Source organism: Mirounga leonina, unplaced genomic scaffold (assembly GCF_011800145.1).
Source record: "Mirounga leonina isolate KUSES-001 unplaced genomic scaffold, KU_Mleo_1.0 Mir_178, whole genome shotgun sequence".
Taxonomy (NCBI): Eukaryota; Metazoa; Chordata; class Mammalia; order Carnivora; family Phocidae; genus Mirounga; species Mirounga leonina.
Window position 1 is genome coordinate 28,704,419 of NW_023270464.1, and position 23,052 is coordinate 28,727,470.

Below are 23,052 nucleotides of genomic sequence, written 5' to 3' on the forward strand. Positions count from 1 at the left end.
ACAGGGCCCCTGGGAATGTTCCGGAACCCACGGACGTGACATGGACGTGTGCAGCTGCCGTCAGCCGGGAAGTCGCCTCTGCCTACCTGCTGTGCCAGCTGGGCTCCTTGGGCCAAGCGGTAAGGGCCTGGGCTGGGGGCCCCCTCCGGCCGCCCGCACCGGGCACTGCCAACCTCCGAGAGCACGTGTGAGTAGAATTCCATCCGGCCCCCCAGCATCTGTCATCAGCCCCCGCCGCCCACCAGAACTGCACTCTGGGGCCTGCAGTGCCCCCCAAACCCAAACGTTGTGACCCACGATACCCCATGGCTTCATCCCGTGCCAAGTGGGCTCTCTACCCCCAGAGCCCTGACTATGGCCAGCTGGCTTCCTCATCCTGGGGAAGCTTCCAGAATGCTGTCTCCTGTGGTTGCCCCGAGTCTCATGGTCTGCACAGTTCCGTCTGTCCGTCCCTATGAGCCTCCGAGCTGTCCTACCCAAGGCGGACCTCAGCAGCCTTCCCTGAAGCTGCCGACCACCGGCTGGGCGAGTGGCCTCCGCGCCGCATCTCGCTAGAACTCCAGCAGCACAGCCCCCCTTCTCCTCCCGCAGCCGGCCCCCCGGCCCCACAGGACCGGCCAAAGCGGGCTCCGCAGGAGGCTCCACGGGTACCAGAGAGGCTGCACACCCATGTGCCTCAGCATCCCTCCTCCTCCTCAACTCCAGCGCCTTCACCTCTGCCTGCCTTCCTGCCGCCCCAGGGTACACACTCTGCAGCCTCACGGGGTGCAGGCCCCGAGCCCCACAACCCATCCTGGCTGCCCCCACTGGCAGCTGTCCTCTCTGCCCCTGCATGGGTTCACAGGTCCGCCATCGTGCCCTCCCACCCCCACGCTGCACGCTGGGGTCCCCGAGCTGCAGGCGGAGAGCACACCCCACCCCAGAGCTGGAGCGCCCGGGGCCCTGTGCCGCCCCACTCACCTCTCCTGTTCCCAGAAGGGACTCGGCTGAGGCTCCGCCTGGGACCCCACCTTGCACCGCTCCTCAGCCCCGCGGAGGCCCGTCTCCTAGTGGCCAGGGAAAGGACCCGACTCAGACAGGTGCCTCCAGCTTCTGGTTCCCTGGCCCCCGCCCCCTCCAGCTCGGGGCCCTGCATTCTGCGCCCCGTCCTCTCCCCGTTGTCAGCCGCACCATCTTCCACTTCTCCTGCATCTGCCTTCAGAGACAGTAAACACCGAATCTCTTCCCCCCAAAGGCCAACAGACAAAACCCCAGCTAGTCCTTTGGACACCACGTCCCCTCCTACCTTCCACTCTCTCTCCCCTCCCCTACACCCCCTGTGCTTTCTGAAAGAAGGTCTCTGCTTCCTGTTTCACTCTTTCCATTCTGAACTCGGCCCCCTGTAGCCCGCCTCCAGAGCCCCACCTCCAGAAACAGCTCTGGCTTTAGTCACCAAGACTGTCTTGCTGCTCACTCTAGGGGACATTTGGTGGCCCTTGCCTCCAGGAGCCTCTTGGAGCAGTTGGTTCTGTTGGGCCGTCCTTCCTTTTGCGAAACACGGTGCCCCCGGCTGCTAGGAGGACGTCACACCCTGGTTTCTCTCCCACTTCCTTTGCCCTCCCCTGCTCCGGCTGCCCCTCAACACCGAGATTCTCTACCAGGGCCTTCTGTGCTTCTCGAGCTGTGTCCTGTCCCCCGGCATCTCGGGCACACTCGTGTCTTCACCTGCCCCCTGCACACGGGTGACCCCCACGCCCATCTCAGCTCAGACCTCCCTCCCGAACTCCAGGACCGCACTGCCCACTGGGTCCTGGATGCCCCAGACAACACAGACCAGGCACTTCCCACACAGACCTGGCCTCCTGCCCCTGAGCTCCCTGTAGCAGCAAATGAGACAAAGTGCACAACCCAGACAGTGGGAGTCACCCCGGGCTCTCGTCCCCACTTCCCCTCCCCTGCAGATGCAGCCGGTCACTCGACTGTACACGGGGAGTCTCCTGGAAAGCTCGCCAGACACAGCTTCCTGGGCCCTACCCCTGACTTACTGAATCTGAATCTCCAGGGCTGGGGCCTGGGAATCTGAATTTCTAGAAGGCTCCCCCATGTTGCTGTGATGGCTGGCATTCAGTAACCCCGGTTCTTCCCGCGCTGCTTGCCTGCACTGGGCGTCGGCTTCCTCCCGGCATCTCCTGCCTCACCGCCTTCGGACTATGCACTCCAGCCACGCAGAGAGATGCAGTTCCAAGTACACGCAGGGTTTGTCTTTCCACACGTGGTTCTTTCTGATCACACCCCCCTGGATAGGCTCCCAGTCTCAGCCCAGGCCAGGCTAACTGCCTGCCCCTCGGGTGAGTGATTACAGACGTGGTAGGTTCTCTCCTGGTCAAACAGTAGACCCTCAAGACAGGACCTGGATCTTCAGTGGACACTCCCCCCAGTGCTGAGCACAGTTCCCAGCTCAAAGAGGTGGTGAACAAGAGAATAAAACAGGAGGGGTGCCTGGGTGGCTCAGTTGGTTAAGTGACTGCCTTCAGCTCGGGTCATGATCTTGGAGTCCCTGGATCGAGTCCTGCACCAGGCTCCCTGCTTGTCAGGGAGTCTGCTTCTCCCTCTGACCCTTCCCCCTCTCATGTGCTTTCTCTCTCTCTCATTCTCTCTCAAATAAATAAATAAAATCTTTAAAAAAAAAAGAGAATAAAACAGGAGAAGGAAGGAGGGATGGCAGCGGGGCTCAGAGGATGGTGACTCCACCAACCTGTTTGGAGGCCCAGGCCACGAGCTGGATCTCTACCCAGCAAGGCCCTTCCATGGATCTTGAGGCTGGGTCCACAGAAGCACTGTGATGGTGGTGTCCTTGCTGCCCTCTTCACTCTGGGTTCCCCCTGTAAGTAGCCAGGCCGGTGGCGGGAGCTTGCCCTCCCTTCCATGTGCCCCCCGATGAGGTCTGGGGCTTCTAAGAAGTTCTGGCCACCTCCAAGCGTCATGAGTGAGCACAGTAGGCTTGCAAGGACCCGAGGACCTCCTCACATGCGGATGTGGAAGTGGCCGTGCCCTCCCCATTCCTGGACCCTGCTCCCATGCTTGACGTATGACTGGACAATGCCCGCTGTGCTCCTGTCAGGGCAGCCCTGGCTGGAGGGTGGGCCGCCTTCACCTGCCCCTCTTGCCCCATCCCTCTGGTTCTTTTACCATGATTCCCCCAGCCCTTCTCCTTCCCCCCTCTGCCCACCTGCTGCAAGACCTGCTAGTCACTCTGACGCCCTATCCACGGCCCTCTGACTATTCTCACAGGCTGTCCCCATGGTCCTGACTCCCCACTCTGCTGACCTCCTGCCCCTCCCCAGCCCCAGTCTTAAGATGGCAGAAGCCTTGCTGGGGAGCAGTGTTGGTTGGGGGGAGGCTTGCATTAGCTGGATGGCAGCCCTGTTTTGCCCCCTCACTGGAGAGCTGCCTGACCCTCTGTGAAGTGAGTCTGATTCTGTAGCAGGCCCACCCCCTGCCTCCCACACTCAGGATCAGCTACATAATTTGTGGATCCCACTGCAAAATGAAAACGCAAGATGCATTGTTGAAAAATGATTAAGAATTTCAAGATGGCAAGAGCAGAGCATGGAACCAACCACCAGGCCCCTCTGTGAACGTGGGCCTGTGGGACTGCTCAGGTCTCACACTGATAAGGCCAGCCCTGCCCACATCTCTTTCCAGCTGGAGACGGTCTCTCCCCCCTCTCTTATCCTCAGCTGCTTTCTAAAACAGCTCCTCAGGGCCCCAGGCAGGAGCCCAGCCCCAGCCCCCTCCAGACGCCCAGAGCCCTGTTCAGCAGGCTGTCAGCATGGATTCCTGCAGCCCTGTGGGGGTCTTCCCCCCACATGCCCTCCGGCTGCAGAGCACTCATATCCTTCTCAAATCAATGCTTATTTATTGAGCCCCACCTGGCTGAGGTTGAGCAAGAGAGGACACGTTGATGAATACTCAAGTCATTGCCCTGTAGGAGCTCAGTTTATAGCAGGATTAATACTTAAGCAAGAGCAAAACCAAACACAGACTCTGCGGGTTCACAGAAAAATAATCATATTTGATTAGGAAACTGAGTATCACAAAAGAGACACCCTAAAGATGGACTCTGATGAATGGGCAAGATCTTAGGAACCCGGAGAGGAAAGGGGCATTCCCGGGAGAGGGCTCAGCATGGGCAGAGGCTGCAGGTGGGAGGATGCATGGCTGATTCTAGAATCCTGAGTTGTGCAGTTTGGCTAAGGTAGAGGGATGATGGCACAGTGGACAGGGACTGGAAGGAAAACTTGGCGTCAGCCGTGGAGGCTCACAGGGCCGCGGTGAAGTGTGTGTACCCTCTTGCTGGAGACACCGAAGGGGGCTTTAAGCATGGTGCACACTTGGGAGCAATGGGAGAAGGAAGGAGACCTCCTTTGCAGAGTATGGAGCCACACTTCCCCGCAGAACGGGCCGCTCCTAGCCCGGGTTCCAGCCCTCGTGACCGCAGTCCGGAAGCGCTGAGGCCTGGGCGGCCTCCTGCCCCGCGCGCGCGGAGAGCCCACCATCCCGCGCGCCCCTTGGTTCCTAGCAGGGCCCGGGCGGGGGTCATGGGCATGGGGCTTTCCCGCCACCGGCTCGCATTGGCCCTGCGCCAGTGTGTGGGGGGGGTGGGGGTGCGGAATAGGATCCCTCACTGGGGTGGGGGTAAAGCGGCTGCGCACGCCCAGAACGCACTACCCGGAGTGGGGAGAGCGCGGCTCCCAACACTGACCGGCCCACCACCCGCTGTATTTTAACTTTCCATTATAGTTCTCAGACACGCACCAAAGTAGAGAGAATGGTGCAGAGCTTCCCCACGTCCCCACCGCCCCGCTGCCACAGTTGTCCCCTCTGGGCCAGCGCCCACCCCCGGCTGTAGAAGAGAGGGCGCCGGGCGCGCGCACCGAGGCTGGGGAACGGACCGCGGCGGGGGGCACCGCGGGCGGGGAGCGGGGCTCGCGGGGAGGGCCGCGGGGGGCGGGGCGGGCGGGGGCGGGGCGCGGGGCGGGGCGGGCGGGGGGCTCCCTCCCAGGGACTCTGGGCGCACGGGCGGGGGGCCGAGCGTCAGTCTCCGCCCTGCAGCCGGGAGGGAGCCCGCCGCGCCGCCGCTCTCCGCGCCCGTCCGTCCGCCCGCCGCCCGCCGCAGCCCGCCGCCTCGCCATGCCCAACTTCGCCGGCACCTGGAAGATGCGCAGCAGCGAGAATTTCGACGAGCTCCTCAAGGCGCTGGGTAAGCTGGCGCGGTCGGTGCGCGCCTACGAGGAGGCGCGGCGCCGAGGTGCCCCGGGCCCAGCCCCGGCGGAGGGAGTCCCCGGGGCGAGGGCGAGGGGAGCGAGCCAAGGCCGCCCCGGCAGGAGCGGCGAGCGGCGCCCGGGAGCCGCGCGCCCCGCGGACGTTCGCTGGAGGCTTGGCGCCTTCCCCGACGGCTCGGCCTCGGCTCGTGCTGGATCAGCGCCGGGGGGTGCTCTCCGGAGTGCAAGGAGGATCAGGGACTTTACATCTGGAGACTCGGTGTGAGGCCAGGCCCCGCCACGAATGCACCGTGCTGCGCGGGGAGAGCCGCGTACCCTCCGAGCCTGTGTCTCCTCCGGAAGGTTGGGGCGGGGGCTGGGGGAGCGGGTGTTTTGAGGTCCCCGTCTGCAGGCGGGGGGGTGGGAAGTGCCGGGCGGGCGCTGCGACCGAGCCCGCGGCGCCGCCCTCCTTCCCTGCGCAGGTGTGAACGCCATGCTGAGGAAGGTGGCGGTGGCGGCTGCGTCCAGGCCGCACGTGGAGATCCGCCAGGACGGGGATCAGTTCTACATCAAGACGTCCACCACGGTGCGCACCACCGAGATCAGCTTCAAGGTCGGAGAAGGCTTCGACGAGGAGACCGTGGACGGACGCAAGTGCAGGGTGAGGCCCCAGAGGCGGGCGGCTTGCGGGGTCCCCGACGCGCCCCTGCCTGCCTTTGCGGCCGGCGGCGCGCTTTCCCTGCAAGGCGGTGCGCCGGCGGTTCGCAGAGAGGATTCGTGCGAGCGGGTTGCCCTGGGCTCGCGAGAAGGTCCTCCCCAGTGCGCGCCCACCCCACCCCACCCCACCCCACCCCACCCCAAGCCGCCTCCTCCGCGCTGCGCCGGGAGGGGCGGGGGACCCCGGCGGCGGCGGCGGGGGGCCGGGCCGCCGCCACGTCTCCTGTCGCGGGTGGAACGGCGGCGCTCGCTTCCCCCCCCCCCGGGCCCCGGGTCCCCGGGCCCCAGGGGACGCCCTGGATCCGGTTTCAGCGGTGTCGTGGGCCAGCACCTCTCGCTCGGCCCTCAGCCTGGTTTCTGAAGGAAAGGCGGCGTCCTTCCCAAAGCGAGGCCGATGCTGGCTGGGGAGATGGACCAAGTGCTCGCTCAGTCCTCAAGGGCAAGAGTGTGTGTTTGTGCGGCGCTGGGCCCCGGGGATGAACAGTGGCGGAAGCCAGCGACAGTACATGCCCGCTTGCCGTGGCGAAAATCGCTTTTGGTTGAACAAATGAAGGGTCGGTTAGTGTGTATTCTGAGGGCGGATGGAAAATTGTCGCTGCTGCAGTCAGTTATCCAAAAGGCGACAAAATGTCTCCCTCCCTTTCCCCGGCGTTCAAAACAAAGAAACACGAATAAGGTTCCAGAAAGTGAGGAACTGAGTCTCCGGTTTCCTGAGGGGGCCTTTCTGATCTGCAGAGTTGGACCCTCCGGACACGGAGACTCGGCCGCCGGGGTGGCCCCACATGGCCGGTTGGGCCCGCAGAATCGGCACAGCCAGAAAATGATGTCCAGGCTTGCAGAGGGCAGGGTCTGAGCCCCACGGCACTGTTTGTAAAAACAAGAGTGACCGGGAGTCCCGGGGAGCTGGCCTGGCCGTCGGCAGGACTCAGCTGGGGACGTCCAGCGGTGGCCACTGCCACAGACCACGGCTCCGATAAAAAATCAGAGGTTCACGTGACAGCCTGGCAAGTGTCCGTTAGAAAGCAAGTGCGTGCGTGCTCCACGTGGACACCCCCACCCGGCTGGCGGGCACTGCTTTGTGCCGCCTCCCACGTCCAGGAGCATGAAGACGGTTGATTTGTTTTGAGTCTGAATGTTTTCCAGAGGCCGTACCCTGGAAGGTGGTAGTGTTTTTGTCCTCAGAGATACTCAGGTTTGTCACAACAGTCTGTACACACGGAAAGGAAGGGGTTATCCCCAAATCCGTGCAGTGGAGAGGGCTCCTGTTGCTGGCTACAGTGTGGCTATAAATACAGTGTCTTAGGTTCCAGCGTGGTACAGTTCTGATGGGAAGGTTCTTGCCCTTAATATGCTAGTTGCTTGAAGGGATAGTCCATTTTGACACAATGAATCACTGCATGCTCTGCATTTTATTCCTGGAGATGAGAGCCCAAAGCTCCGCTGGTTCGGAGAGTGTGTGTGTGCGCGTGGGGAGGGGGGCGCTCTGGGGGGACACGAGGTCTATTTATTCCCCATAAACCCATGGCCGGCCCTCCGAATCTGGACTCCATAGGGCACCGCAGAGGCTTCTGTGCCCTGCTGACAGGGACCATGTGTTGCTTCTCTCCACAGCCGAGACCCTCCCGTGCGCACTGTTGTCTCCGCTCCTGCTGCCAAGACCATAATTAATGTCACTAATGGTTTTCCTGCCTGCAGAGTTTGGCCACTTGGGAGAATGAGAACAAGATCCACTGCACGCAGACTCTCCTCGAGGGGGATGGCCCCAAAACCTACTGGACCCGCGAGCTGGCCAACGACGAGCTCATCCTGGTGAGGTCCTGGGCCCCTGAATCACGCCTACAGTCCCCAGATGGTGCCGTCCTCCCTCAGCAGAGAGCGGGACCCCGTCGGCCGTGCGTTAAAATTTGAGCGGAAAGCTTGAGGTGACAGTGGAGGTCACAGGCATTCATCGTTCCGTGGTTGGGAGGAGCAGGGCTGTGACAGGCTGTAGCGTCCCCATGGCGGCTCCGTGGCGGCTCGAGCCAGCCTCCCTTCCCAATGGGCCAGAGTGCATGGGCTCGGGAGGCCCCAGGGGTTTTCACTCTGCAGAGGGACTTTTTTCCCCTTCTCGTTCCCCATTTTGCTACCAGGGAAAGATTTCAGGAATTTTAGTGCGTCAGCACTGGGAGCCTCAGAGAGCATTTTTACCGCTAGACTTACCAACTGAGTGGCCTTCAGGAGCCAGGCAAGTCCTGTGGCTGCCGAAGGCTCTGCATGTCCCGTGGTCTGCGGCTGGGGCCTTAGAACAGGGAAGGGTGGGCCCTCCCTTCGAGGCACTCAGGTTAAAACATTTTAAACAATCCTGGCCACACAAACTTTACCTGGTGAGGCCAGTTTAGAAACCCCCACGGTTTAATCACACACTGCCTCGTCCTTGATTTTAGGTGTTGGGGGCAGAGGGCGTCGGGGAGGACAGGGAAGGCTCAGTCACTCTTCTTTGTACTTCAGAATAGAGCAGGCTCTCCCTGCCCCGCCCCCGCCCCCCACCACGCACACACGCACACATTCTCACACACGCACACTCTCCACGCACACGTGCTCACATGTGCACGCACTCACACACACATACACACGCACACACGCAAGGAAAGGGAAAAGCTGTGTGGGTGCCCTGGAAATGATATCCTTTGTTCTCCACGAGGCATATGTTACCATCTGCCCTCTAAGAACGCCCGCCTGCCCCGTCTTAGCCAATGGCACCCTGCAGCACTGAGGAGGGAGCCGGCAGAGTGGGACGCGAGCCGCCACGCTGTGCGACCGAGGCGTGGCCCTTCCCTTCCCAGGCTGTGGCCTGAGGGCTGCCGCTAAAGTCTGATCCCCGGTTGGGCTGCTCTCAGCCCTGAAACTGCATGTTGATCCTGTGAGCAGACCCTGCATGGAGCGGTCTCTGTTACTTCAGCTGAGGCCGCTTGTCCTTCCCGGCCCTCACTTCCAGTCCTGTCTGCTTTCATAGAGAAGGGACTGGCTTCCTTTGCAACCTGGTGAATGCCGTTTCCAGGGAAGGACTACTTGATGGGGTTGGAGGAGCACTTTGAGGCCGAGACATGGAATTTAGGAGAAAAAGGAACAAAAGGTTCGCTGGTACCTGAGTCAGCAAAGCTCTGAGTTCTGGAGCGTGGCTGAGGGTCGAGCAGGCTCGGTTTGCTCCGTGAGAAAGTGTGATTTTATTAACCTTGTAATCCCCGAGCAACCAGAAAACATTCTGCTGCGAGGACTGCATGACTTCCAACACCCACCCCCCGCCCCCCAGCTCCACCCGTGCATCCTTCCTTGGCTCAGCCGACCAGACAAGCCTCAAAAGGAGCATTAATTCTTGGCATTTGAGACTTGATCTATGGGCTTTTGTTTCAAGGGTTGTTATCATTAATAAATCCAAAACGCAGGGAGATGCTATCTCCTTATAACAAGAGGCAAATTATCCTAGTTAAGTTGAAATAAGCTCTCCCAGGGCCAACAGTAAATGGTCCCCCGGGGGCTGTAAGTTGCCTTCTGTGAAAATGGAGGATCTTCCCTCAAACCGCTCTGGAACAGTCTAGAGTTTCTTTCAGGAATCTTTCGGCATGGGTGCCGGCTGAGAAGGATGTTTCAGATCAGGTTGGAAATGGGATTTCTTCTTGTATCTGGAAGCTGCTTGTCGGCCTGGGGGCCTGGGGGAGGCGTCAGATCCGAGGGTGGTTACAGTGCATGGGAAGAGTCTAATCCCACACACTCCATGTCCCTGGAGCTGAGAGGTCAGCACCCCTAGAGGTAAATTCCGGTGGGAACGCCTGCCCCCCTGCCCTTCTCCCGGCGCAGCATCTCCTGCAGACAGAGGTGTCCGGAGCAGGTACAGCTGTGCCTGCGTGACCAGGAGCCCCCACTTGGAAAAGCTGCTGATGGCTGTTTGCTTCCTGGTGTCACTCATGACTAGTGTTTCCCTGAGACACACGTTGGGACGTCCTAGCACGCGCTCCGAGAGCCTCTCAGCCGGCCGACGGGCCAGGGCAGGAAGCTGAAGGTCAGGTCTAGCCAGGCTCTCAGCCTCTCCCGGGCCTCAAGCCCCTTTGAGAATCTGAGAGCAAGGGGCGCTCCTGCAGAAAAGCGTACGTCGGCAGACGTGCCCACATCGGGGCTGCAGACTGGAGGATTTTTGATGTTTGGTTTTGTGTGTGAAACAAACATATTGCTTTCCCTGTTCCAACTGCGTGTAAGAGCCCAGGAGAGCAGGCCCCTGAGTAATTGCTAGTTTGGGGGAGAGTTAAGATAGTTTACTTAGAGGCGATCCCACTTCAGGGGCCAGAAGAAAATCCTCCGTCTGGGGAGGTTTGTGCCCACCGCACAGCAAACAGACATACAAACAAAGAGCCGTAGAATTTTGGCTGGAAAGAGCCTTGGGGATCGTCCTGTTCCATTCCAGCCCTGTCTGACACCCCCTCCCTTCCACTCCGCACCAGCAAGAGAGGAAGCGCCGGGCCCCCTTCCCCGCTCCGGGGGCTGCAGAGCTGGGTCCAGGCCAGTGCTGTGCCTTTGCAGCTCATACCCGTTTTCCAGCTTGCAGATAACTTGAGGGTGGGCAGCCGCTCTCTCCAACGCCGCCCCGTCTGGCTGGTCAGCGCGCGAGCCCTGGGCTCCAGCTGCCCAGGCCCTGCGCCCTACTGAAGTCATTTGAAGAGACAGAACCGCCTCAGAAATGTCCAATGTGACATCTCCCCCTTTCAGTTTAATTTTTCAAACCAAACATTTCCCATGTCAGCACTCATGGGATCCAGAAACAAAGGAAAATTGCATATAATTCTACACCCCAGTTGCTCTCTGCCCGTGTATGGAGCTTAAGGGAGAAGAAAAGACCTTAGCAGTTAGTGTGAGCATGTGGCAGAGGAAATTGAACGTTGGTTACAAAGGGCTTTTAACAGGGCAGTAAGTGGCCTTATTAGTGATACATTTTAAACATATTTGCACAGGCATCTGCTCTGATTGTTTTTCCTTCTCTGCAGACGTTCGGCGCCGATGACGTGGTCTGCACGAGGATTTATGTTCGGGAGTGAAGGCGGCCGGCTTGCTCCTATTTTGGGGTGGGATGCATGTTCCCCTGAGAAATGGCATAGGTCTGAGCTGCCAGTGGACCCCCCCCACCCCACATCAACGTTAGGTGACCCCACTTCCCCCGTGATGGTGTTGTAGTATTTCCCCCCAAGGCCTCTGTACCCCTGAGTCCCTGGTGCTCTGTAGTTTGGCATCTGCATGGTTTTGCCTGTCATTAAACTGGCTGGCTGCGTTGCAAGGCTTTTCCTTTCTTTGAGCTGCGTCTTCAGTTGCAGCCTGGGGTTATCGTGTCCCTGCTGTCCTTAGTACCGCGCTGGGCTGGGTAGTGTCTTCAGCTTCAGCCTGCTGCCTAGGACCCCTGCTTGGAGCCTACAGCAGGGTGGCAAGCCGGGCTCCCTCCAGCTGGATCCAGACTGCAGAGCTAGGCGTGTTTGGACCTCACGGTGTCGTTTCCGAAAGGAATTAGTCTGTAGTGGTGGCTCCTAGCAGGAAAAGGGGGGCACATTCAGAAGGTTAATTGAGGGGAGGCCAGAATAAAGGGACTATTTACACAGACACTTACAGGGACAGGATGAAGCAAATCGGCGAAGGATGGGGCGGCCCTCGGACCAGCAACACGGGAGGTATTGCTCCCCTTTGTCTGCAGACGGAAGGGACAGAGGGGTCACCAGACAGAAGAGCTATAGCCTGGGAGGGAGCCCACCATGCAGGAGCTGTGGCAGTATGTGGAGGAAGGTAGCCACTGTCCACACCGTGGCCCCAGTGTACCGGGGGGTGGGGGGGCATGGAGGTGGAGTTCGGTTTGGAACTACGGGGTTAAGTATCCTGACCGCCCAGCTTTCGATTTCTGATCCACCTGTGCTGAGCACTGGCCAAACCCAGTGGAACGTAGGGGGCAGTGAGTCACCCTCCCCGGACATAGCCAGGTGCCGAATGGATCTGAACATGTAAATCCACAGTTGCCAACTCTTACATTTTAAAATCCGATTTCACATGAAAATCTGGATTTCTGTTTCTTTAGGAGAAAAACGGGAAAATCCCTGAACCGACATTCCCACAGGGTTAACAGCTGACGGCTTCCCCCCTTTGAGGTGGACCTTGCCACCGTCCCTGTCCTCATTTACACCGTTCCCTGGCTTCGCAGGCACCTCTCCCTGCTCTCCTAGGCACATGGGCTCTTGGCAAAGCCAGGCTACAGTTAGCTGAGCGGCAATGTGCAGGCGTGTCTGAGGTCAGGAGAAGGTGACCCTCCAAGAGCTCACAGTCTCATGGGGCAGGCATCTAAGGCCCAGGCGCCACTACCTGAGTGTAAATGAGGACACATGTACCTAAATCCTCACACCTCTGAAGTCCAGGACCCCACTTTGCTCTTGCGGGCCCTCAGCCCTTCCCAAATACTCTGCTGCGTACATGGAACTGTGGGGAGGGGGTCTCCTGCTGAATCTGGAATGCAGCCTGCTTGTTGGGGCTCTGTGGACTGCCTCTGTCGTGTTGCCCCCCACGAAAGCGCCAACGGCTCTGTTAACAGCCCTGTTTCTCAGTGCCAAAGCCACGGGGCCCTGACCTATCAGAGCAGGGCTGGATTATGGGTCAGAGTAGAAGAAAGCCTAACGCTGGGCTATACATACTGCCCAGGACCCCAAGTGACCTCTGCTGGTCCCCAGAACTTCTCAAAGCCCTTCATGAAAACACCCCCAGTGCCACTAGTCACTGGGTATGGACACTGGGACATTCCTTCCGTTTTGTTCTTTGCTAGGAACTGCCAAGTGCGTGCACAGTACCCTACCCCGCAGCTTCATATGGCAGAGAGCAAGGGCTAGATGCCCCCCTGGGGGAGGGGGGTTGCATGGGCCTGTAAGGTTGGGGAGCACCTGGATTGGTATGCAGTGGAGAGGGGGCAATGTGGAGGCCCGGCCTGCACGCAAGTATGCCAGACCTGATGCAAGAGAAGGGACCAGGCTGGCCACGAAAGAGAAGGTGTGACAGGCAGGTCGTGGTACAGGGACACGGGCTGGCGTGCCTGGACTCCACCCAAGGGTGCTGGGTGCTCCTCACTGCAGATGGACTGAGCGGGCCCAGCCATCTTGGCGGACACGCTGCCTGGCTCCCGGGGCTGCCCAGTCTCCTCCAGAGCCCCCACACTGGGCAGGGGCAGGCTCCCGGTGGAAGCGAGGATGCGAGAGGACCTTCCACTTGCCCGACTCCGGGAATTCAGCCACCTCCACCATGTTCGCTACCACGCGTCACATGGGGGCACATGTGTTGCCTTTTGGGTTTTTTCCGGGGGGAGGGGCAGGGGGAGAAGCTCCAGCCGACTCCGAGCTGAGCGCAGAGCCCGGGGCGGGGCTCGATCTCCCCACCCGGAGCATCAATCAGGGTCGGAGGCTTACTGAGGCACCCGGGCGCCCCTCCTTCCGACCAGCCTTTTTTGGAGACGTCCAACTCTCGCCCTCACATCAGGCCCAGGCCAGCGCGGGGAGGTTTGGATGACGAGGTGTGCCCACCGCAGGACCGGCGTTCGCTCAGCACATCGGCTGTGGCCTGTTTCTCTGAAGTCAAGGCCCCGTGTTTCCCACTTGTCCTGAACACCGTGCAGGGACAGGAGCGCTCCGTGGAACCCAGTCTGGGGACGGCGGCTGCGATCCGCGTTACACACATTGCGTGGCGCGTGTAACTGACACACGCATGTGGGCGGTCACGGGCACCGGAATCGTCTTGCCGGGGCACCCTCGGCAGTCCTCGCGGGGAAGCGCGCGGAGGTCGCACTCCGCCCGGCATTCAAGGCCTCCGCGCCGGGCCTCGCGCTGCCCCGGGGCCAACCTCCAAGACGCCGCAGGTCGCAGGTCGGCCCGCCGGGAAGCCCGCCCTCCCGCCTGTCGGGCCGTTTCGCCTTCCCGCCGGGCGGTGCCGCTCACGTGCCCGCCCGGACCGGTGCCCCCGGGGGCGCGCGCCAGCGTGCGTCACGCGGCCCCGCAGGGCGGCCGAGCCTGCTGGCGGAGCCGGGAGGGCGGCGGCCAGGGGTCTCCCGCGGGCGGCCAGACCTTGGGCGGGTTCCCGCCTGGCTGGGCTGAGGGTTCGGTGCGCAGGGGCTCAGCGACGCCAGTGAGTCCGGCGCCCCGCCGCCTGGCCCGAGCCCGCGCCCCGCGCCCGGGCCTCGGATGGTTCTGCCCGCTCGGGCCCGCCTCCCTCCGGGCCGGACCCGCGCGCCCGGGCTCCCGCGGCGGGCGGGCGTCGTCGCTCGACGTGGCCCAGCCGCCGTCGTTGCCGGCCACCCCGCCCGCGTGGCCCCTGAGGCCGGGACGTCTCTGCGCCCCCGGGGCGCACGGCGAGTGGCTGGCGCGCTCCGTGACACGTGCTGCCCGTCTGACCGCGGGACGGCCGGCTGAGCCCCCCGCACCGGTCCTGCAGGCCCGTGGACGCGGGAGCGCGCCCCCACGCCCCCGGCGCCCCCGGCCCCTCGGGCACGGAGCGTGCGCGCGGTACTTCGTCGGTCTCGGGGCAGGTGGCCGGACCTTCCCAGCCCGCTCCTCGGCCGCCTCCCACCCCAGAGGCCCCAGACGGCAGTGCTGCGCGTAGCTAGAGCCGCCGGTGCCGCTGCGTCTGGCAGGGAGACTTAAGGGAACGTCGGCTAAGGGGCTCCTGGGAAACACGTTCTGTTCCTGATGAGGGAGGAGAGCCCGAGAAGCTAACTTGCGCTTCCTGTCTCAGAGTGTGGCGTGAGGTCGCAATGCCTGGAGCTGGGGCAGCCATGTTATACCCCTGAGGAAAGGGCCGAGGGAATCTGGGAGATGCCAGCCTGAGGCCACTGAGGTAATACAGTCCCCACCCCTCTTTGGGGGTGTTGCTGTGTGGTTAAAGAAAAAGCCCTGCTTTGTTTAAGCCAGTTATGCAGTGGCTTCCATACTTGCAAGTAAAAGCATTCCTAACTAATACACCAAGGCAACAGATTGCAGATTTCCAGGAAGTCTTGTCTTCATGATGACTACGAGCACAATGAAACTAGACAATGTGCCATCTTGCTCGAAGGAAAAAGTAATGTTGAAATATTTTATGCAAGACCCCGGTTCATATTGTAACATCCTTCTCAGTCCCCTTACTTCAACCCCCTCTCGTCACCATGGCAGCCGGCATGTAGGAGTAAACAGCAAGGATGTGATCAGAGACAACGTGGGGCAACAAGCTTGCAAAGGCAGCCTGCAAACCACCAACCTGACCCCACCCGCGCCTTTCAGAGACAGCCCACGAGGAGGGCACTCCAGGGATCTTCCCTTCCTGGCACTTTTACGGCAACAGCCCTTTAGTGCCGGCAGAGTCCTCAGTCCTGTCGAGAACGTCCCTCGTACCTAAAGTCTAAGAACACTGTGCCCTAAGATGAAAGAAATGCAGTATGTCATTGGGTGAAAAGTAGTCTTCATGAAGTCTCCAAAGAGTTCATTACATGCAGTCCAGAGTGCATCTGAAATCCCCTCTGACGGCACACTCTTAAACTGGACAGACCGCTGTGCTTATCCCAACCCATCAGAGCCCCTCCGCCTTTTTTTTTTTAAGATTTTATTTATTTATTTGTCAGAGAGAGAGAGAGCACGCACAAGCAGGGGGAGGGGAAGGCAGAGGGAGAAGCAGGCTCCCCGCTGAACAAGGAGCCCGATGTGGGACTCAATCCCAGGACCCGGGGATCATGACCTGAGCCAAAGGCAGACGCTTAACCAACTGAGCCACCCAGGCATCCCGAGCCCCTCCGCTTTTAAGCATCCCAGGTGTGGAGAGCTAGCACCCAGGGAATGAGTCCTTCAGGGTCATCGTTTCAGGTGCTTGTCGAGATCCGGGGTTCCTTCTCTACAGTGCCCCCCTTTTTAAACTCTTACAGAAAATTTCAAGCATACACCACGGTAGAGAGAATAGTATAATCATTCCTCATGCACCCACCACCCCACGTCAACAGCCTTTGACGCCAACCTTGTTTCATGTACTCTCTCCTCTCTTGGATTTCTTTGAGGCAAATCCTAGACATTTTATGATTCCACCTATAAATATTTCAGTGTATGTCTCTAAAAGTTGACAATTGGGGCACCTGGGTGGCTCAGTCGTTAAGCGTCTGCCTTCGGCTCGGGTCATGGTCCCGGAGTCCTGGGATCGAGCCCCGCATCGGGCTCTCTGCTCCGTGGGAAGCCTGCTTCTCTCTCTCCCACTCCCCCTGCTTGTGTTCCCTCTCTCACTGTGTCTCTGTCTGTCAAACAAATAAATAAAATCTTTAAAAAAAATAAAAATAAAACATGAAAGTTGACAATTACCTTAAAAATAACTACAATTATCATACCTTAAAGATTAAAAGTAATTCCTAATATCATTAAATATCCTGTCAATATTCAAATTTTCCTGATTGTCTCAAACTTCCTTTGCCAATCAGGTTTGAAAATGACCATACGTCGTGATTGGTTGATCTTTCTTTTAAGTCTCTTTGGATCTGTAAATTCCCTTCTACCTCATTTTATTTTTTAGGTATATTTGTTGGAGAGACTGGTTGTTTGTCCTGTAAAGTTTCTCACAGTCTGGATTTTGGTGATTACATTTCCACAGTGTTGTTTGCTGTATTTCTTGTAAATTGGTAGTTACATCTAGAAGTTCGGTCAGATTCAGGTTTGATTTTTCTGGCAAGAACACAGCAGAGGTGGTGTGCTGCATTTCCCTAGAGGACGCGTAACGTCCGCTTCCTCTCTTTCTATGACGCTATCAGCCACTGGTGATCACTGCCTAGATCCATGGTTTCACTAGAGGTTAAAACATGGGGATATTCTAATTCCCTCATTTCTTCATTTCTGGGCTGGAATTCTTCCAAAAGAAGTTACTCCCCCTCAGCTACTATGCGGTAATCCTGAGGTGCAGTTTATTTTTTTATTTTATTTTATTTTATTTTTTAAAGATTTTTTATTTATTTATCTCAGAGAGAATGAGAGACAGAGAGCATGAGAGAGAGGAGGGTCAGAGGGAGAAGCAGACCCCCTGCCGAGCAGGGAGCCCGATGCGGGACTCGATCCCGGGACTCCAGGATCATGACCTGAGCCGAAGGCAGTCGCTTAACCAACTGAGCCACCCAGGCGCCCCTGAGGTGCAGTTTAAATAGGAAAAGCAGAATATATGTTTGATTCTTTCCTGTACTTACTAGTTTTCAAAGTAATAAGTTGGTTCTCCTGGCATTCTTCAAAGGTAACCAATGCATTTTGGGTTTTTTTTTTTTTAACCTTTATCTTTTTAGAGTGTCACTATGAGTTTGTCGATTGAAATATATTTTCATTTCACTTCATTGCTGCTGTCCTTACAGGAGCTAGAGGTCGTCCATCTTTGGCCAGTGGGGGCCTCTTGGAATTCACTCTGAAGCCTTTTAGTAGGACCCTAGTTGCTTTTGAGAACTTCCTTGCCATTTGTGTGACAAGATGCCCCAAGTTCGGTTGGTACATTTCCTGCTTCGGCCCTGGAACCAGCCATTTGTCCAAGGAGCCCTGCTTTCAGGAGGCACAGTCCAGGGGCCGGGAGAGGGGTCTACTTTTGATTCGAGGATAGAAGCCAGAGTTTTAGGACCCAAGAGGCAGGTCACACAGAAAAGAGCCACTCTGGGGATGCCTGGGTGGCTCGGGTCATGATCCCGGAGTCCTGGGATCGAGCCCTGCATCGGGCTCCCTGCTCAGCGGGGAGTCTGCTTCTCCCTCAGCCTGATGCTCCCCCTGCTCGTTGTCTCTCTCACTGTCTCTGTTGCTATCTCTGTCTGTCTCAAATAAATACATAAAATCTTTAAAAAACGCACACACACAAAAGAGCTACTCTGTCCTTTGTTCCCTTTGTCTTTTGCCCAAGACAACGCTAACAACATTCAGATGTTACGAACACTGTGGGCGGCTGGTTCTCTTCCTTTTTACTCAGAAATCTGAGAGTTTCCGACCAGCCCCTCGGTGACAGGGGACGGGGTGGAGGCAGCAGACTTGGAAACCCTTGCGGGCAGCTCAGCACCAAGCTCTGAGGGCAACCGCTTCAAAAAGGATGTGACTGGATGGACAGGGGTCACTTCCAACCAAGCTCCCTTTCCTCATGGGAGGCAGGCTTAATGGTCCATTGCTTGGTAGGAATAGTGAGCACAATTTCTGGGCAAAGAGCAAATTCTCACAAGGATTCTGCAAACATGACGTGTCCTGTGTCTGACAGCTGGGTAATTTATCTTTCTGGGAAAGCTACCTACAGGACTTGGGGAAATTTACTTAGTAAAAAAAATAGATGACAGCCACAAGTTTATAATTCCACTGGTTCCACAAGAGAGGGAGGCTCATCAATTATGGTGAATGAAAGGGAGGGGCTTGGGGTGCTCCTAAAGGGGGATTTGACCACGTCCTCCGAGCAGTTGTACTCAGGGGAAGTAGGATTTTGGGATGCCAGCATAAAACAACATTCGCTTCAGAAACAATGTATAGGAAATATTTATGGAGTCATGAACTCTTGCAAAGAATATAATGAAAAGTGAAAACTCTGAGAAAGTTTGAGAAAAAATCCAATTCTCAGAAACGTGTGGAATAGTTAACATTGGGTTTTCTTCTCTCCTGTCAGGAAGAGGTTCAGAAGAATATTAAGTTCCCTTTGACCATGTTTTTAAAAAAATAAACGTGTAGCATGTTTCGATGCCAAGAGCACATTGGGGAACAGAGTTGTAGACCCTGGCTCTGCCCCTAACCTGCCCTGAGATCCTGACCTGTCTGCGCCCCTCCCACTGCCCCTCTGCACAAAGCAGGGGACAGAGACTGGACTGGGAGCATGGGCCTCGCCGAGGAGAGCCCACGGCGTCCACCCACAGCGGGGCGGTCCCGTTAAGCACGATAATCTTAGAATTCTCTTTAGCCGTGTAACAGAACGAGGTGGTCATACGTGTACTAGTGTGGAAAGATGCTCAAGCGATGTGAAGTTTAACAAAAAATGAGTGATGATGATCTTGTTTTGTGGGAAAAAATAAACACTATATGGTCCGCTCTTTCCAGGAAAAGCACAAAACCCCAGATGACACATAGCAAACTGTTAACGGCAGTTACCTCTGAGGATTGGCTGTGTTGACTCATTGTTTCTATATTGCTGGAAGTCATTTAGAATGGACGTGTATTACTTTCAAAATTTAAAACACATTTTCTTTTTTATTTTTTTTTTAAAGATTTTATTTATTTATTTGACAGAGAGAGAGACAGCGAGAGCAGGAACACAAGCAGGGGGAGCGGGAGAGGGAGAAGCAGGCTTCCCTCCGAGCAGGGAGCCCGATGTGGGGCTCGATCCCAGGACCCCGAGATCATGACCTGAGCCGAAGGCAGACGCTTAACGACTGAGCCACCCAGGCGCCCCTAAAACACATTTTCATTTAAAGAGTGAGAGAGTCTGATCCTCTACGTTTGGGTTGGAGCCCATGAATCTGAATTTTGGTGAATTTTTTTGTTCCCCACGTGATTTCAGACCGACCACCTGAGCCAACAGTACGAAATTGTGCGTGAGGTTCAGAGCGGTTAAGTCCTTGGAGCGAGTCACCCGGCTGGTGAACGACAGAGCCAGGATTACAGGCCCAGGCGTCTCAGCCCTGAGCCAGTGCATTTTCCGCTGCATCAGCCGTCAAGGACATGAAGTCGTTTCCTCACTAGGATCATCAAGGACTGCGTTTGTGGTTTAACGTTATCAAGGAGCTTCTCATGGAAAAGGAGGCCGGGAGAAGGCATACTAGTAAGTTAACGGGCTCACTGCGCTCCAGGTCCCATGCGAAGCTCTGTTCACAGCATTACTTTTGATCCTACAGGAAGCCAGCCAGGAAGGTACTGTTTTCACCCCCATTCTACAGATGTTCAAACTGAGGCTCAGAGAGATGAAATAATGTTGCCCCAAATGAATCAAAGTTGGTGGTGGGATGGAACTCAGGTCTTCCTTCTGAAGAGAATCAGACAAAGAGCAGGGAAGTGGGGAGAAAGGGACAGAGAAGTGGGTGTGTTCCCTGAGTCTCCGTGGGGCTCCTGTTTCTCAGGGCTGTCATCAACCCGCTTCGCAGGTCCTGGGGCCCTTCCCGCCCAGCCCAGCACTGCTGGGCCGCCAGCCAGCCTCCCTCCCTCCCATAGTGCATTTCCTTAGCCTACACTGATAGGTATCCAGTTTCACCAAAGGCCCCCAACTCCTGGGTCTGGTTTTAATCAGGAGCTCCAGCTGAGCCCTGGAGCAATTGCCTGGCAGTCCTCCGCGAGGCCCAGTTGGAGCCCAGCCGCTTTCTCTCCCCAGAGGTCTCCTGGAGAAGGGCGCTTGCTTTCTAGCACTCTGGCCTTGGGTGGTGGCCCTCTGGAAGCACCATTCAAGGCCCCTTCCTTTGGTCAGTGTCTCCAGAGGCTGGGCGAGGCGAGACAGAAGATACTCAGGATCAGGCCAACCGCCTCTCTTTACCAAAGTGGAGGGCTCACATTCCTCTGTGACTGTCTCACCTGCTTCTCCTCCTCCCTGCCCCTGGAAGGGCAGCATGGCCACACCTGCTGTTCTCGTGGAGCCTGTCTTAGGCCAGACGAGAGAGACAAGGAATCACAACTGGAAAACTCTGTGACCATATCTGAGGCAGAAGCTATAATTCTGTGGGCGCATGAGGAATTTATGATTTATCCCAGCCAGTTCTTGGAGGAGTAGGCATTTGAACTAGGATATGAAGGGTGAGGAGGGGTTCTCCAGGCAGGACTGAAGCACTGGGGGAAGAAAAGTGTGGTAGACTTTGCAAAGGCCACCACTACTCCACATAGCCACCTCTGTGTGAATTAGATAAAGGGACCCCTTCAGGGCAGACACAGAAGGTATCCCATCCTGTTTGTGCAGTGCACAAACTGGGCAACTGTGCTAGTGGCCCTGGGAACATGGCAGCTAGATTTTGTCTGCCTTTCACCTTTTCCTTTCCCCTTCTGGTTATGGAATCCCTCCCACCCTTTTTTAAATGAACGGATTCTATGTGGTTACAGTGAGGCTAACTCCTAACCCCAACCTGGGGTCAGCATTTGATTCAGTCATAGCCAGTCAGAATACCCCATCTTCATGGCCATGGAGATTGGTTCTAGGAAGGGCATGTGATCCACGCTGGGCCAATCAGACCCCTCTTTGGGACTACAGTCCCTGTCTTCAGGGATGAGATGCCCTCTTTTGGCTGCATTTTCTGGGTCTGAGTGTTAGTTATGCCCAGAGCTTTCGAGCCATGGGTGTTACTTTTGGGGAGATGCAGCCTGAAATTGAAGCCAACATGGAGAATACACAGCTGAGAAATCAAGAGAGAGAATTCTGGTATTGTTTGATATTCTTCAAACTCACTCCTAGAGCATTCCAGTTACAAGAAGCCGTAATTTCCCTTTTTGTTTAATCTAGTTTGAGTTTTTATGCCTACAATCAAAAGAACTAACCATTATGGAAAGAATTGCTGGGATTCAAGCCAGTGGACACAGAGCCTTCCGTGCTTTGAAAAACCAAACCGAGAGAGATCTGGGTGGGGCCTCGACGGTTTCTAAATCAAGAGCCGGGGGTGAGAACACGGGCGTGGGGACCAGATGGACTCCACGCAAAGCCTTTCCCAGGGGGCGTCTCCCCGTGGGCTCAGTGCCGCCCCGGCAGCCACGTGGGGCCAGGCAGCTGGGGCGTGGGCTTGCTCTCCACCCACACTGGGGCCGAGCCTCCGCGGAGGGCTGGTGTCTGAGCTCGGGGCGGCAGCCGGGCCCCGGCAGTCAGGGGAGGACCCGCCGGGCACAGCTGCCAAGTGAGTTGGCAGGGAGAATGCCTTCGGTGAGCTCCTGGGAGATCTGACGGGGCTCATTTCATGTAATGCAATCCACTCTCACGCCCCCGGGCCTTTGTGTGTGCTGATCCCTCAGCCTGGGGCACCCTCCCCGCTTTGTCCATCTGGCAAACTCCTCGTCTTGCCTTTGAAATTCGGCTCAAGGGCTACCCCTTTGGTCAACCTTCTGGGGCGGCAGACTTCCTGCCTCTCCTCCCGGCGGAAGGCGTGTCGATGCCCCCACGCCGTGAATCTGGTTGGCCTTAGGACTCTGACTCTGACCAGTGTGTCTTCTGAGGCTCAGTCATAAAAGGCCATGCGGCATCCATCTCGGTCACTTGGGGCACTCATTCTCGAGTCCCTGTGACCGTCACGCCGGAGAGCCGCATGCAGGCCCTCGGGTCGGCAGCTGAGCCCAGTCCTCGGCACGGAGGGCCAGCGCGTCCCCAGGCGTCACCGAGCAGGGGCCTGCAGCCCCGCAGTGCCCGGTCCAGGCGGCCGACCCCCAGCATCTGCGAGCACACACTGCTTGTTCTGGAGCGAGAGGTAACTGGAACTCCCTCCTTGACTCTGCTGGCTGACGTCCCTACGTCTTCCTCTGGTCTTCTGTTTTCCCCAGAGCTCCTCACCCGTGGCTGCGGCAGAGCCTCGGCCACGTGGGCTGGAATTGTCTTATGGGCGACACGAGGAGGTCCTGGGGAGAGAGGGGTCCCGGGGAGAGGGAGACGTGTCTCCATCTCCATACGTCATGCCCAGGAACGGCCCATACGAGGCATTAGCAGAGGGGGAGGGAGAGGCATTGGCCGGGGGAAGCCCTCTGCAGGCCCAGCTGTGATGGTAACCAGGTGAGCAGGGGACGTTGATGTCACCATGAGGTCCACGGCAAGGATGATGGGAAAGGAAGCCACGGAGGTAAACGCCAGCCTCTGGCTCCTTCTGTCTGCATCAGCCATGGGCAGCATCAGCCCCCGGGGCTGGAGAGGGGCTGAGCCCCAGCGTGGGCGGAGCGGCCTCTGCGCTAGGGTGAGGAGAGACCTGGGCCAGGAGCCCTGCCTGCGACATTTCCTGGGAGACGCCCCTTAGAAACGGAGGCATGAGGAGCGCCATTCAGCCGTGGATCTGGTCCCTGAGATCCTGGGGGCAGTTCCTGGGGTGACGGAGCAGAGCCCCGGCTCGGGGGAGCCTGTCGGCTTCTTCTCTCGGGAAACCCACTTGGAATTCAGCTGGGAAGGCAGT

The 23,052-nt window shown here is 57.7% G+C and overlaps 1 protein-coding gene across 1 annotated transcript; it reads left to right on the plus strand.

Moving 5' to 3' along the window:
- Nucleotides 1-5,102: 5,102 nt before the first annotated feature.
- CRABP1 (cellular retinoic acid binding protein 1) lies at nucleotides 5,103-11,243 on the plus strand. The gene is made up of 4 exons (XM_035024367.1): nucleotides 5,103-5,242; nucleotides 5,726-5,904; nucleotides 7,656-7,769; nucleotides 10,973-11,243. Exons 1-4 carry the CDS (start codon nucleotides 5,173-5,175, stop codon nucleotides 11,021-11,023), a joined length of 414 nt encoding a protein of 137 aa, XP_034880258.1. The 5' UTR covers nucleotides 5,103-5,172; the 3' UTR covers nucleotides 11,024-11,243.
- Nucleotides 11,244-23,052: the final 11,809 nt, after the last annotated feature.

What these genes read in the sequence shown, in the direction of transcription:
- CRABP1 (XM_035024367.1), top strand. Translation starts at nt 5,173, where the DNA reads ATGCCCAACTTCGCCGGCACCTGGAAGATGCGCAGCAGCGAGAATTTC. An exon ending in TGGACGGACGCAAGTGCAGG is followed by an intron (nt 5,905 to 7,655) that starts GTGAGGCCCCAG and finishes TCCTGCCTGCAG; the next exon opens with AGTTTGGCCACTTGGGAGAA. An exon ending in CCAACGACGAGCTCATCCTG is followed by an intron (nt 7,770 to 10,972) that starts GTGAGGTCCTGG and finishes CCTTCTCTGCAG; the next exon opens with ACGTTCGGCGCCGATGACGT.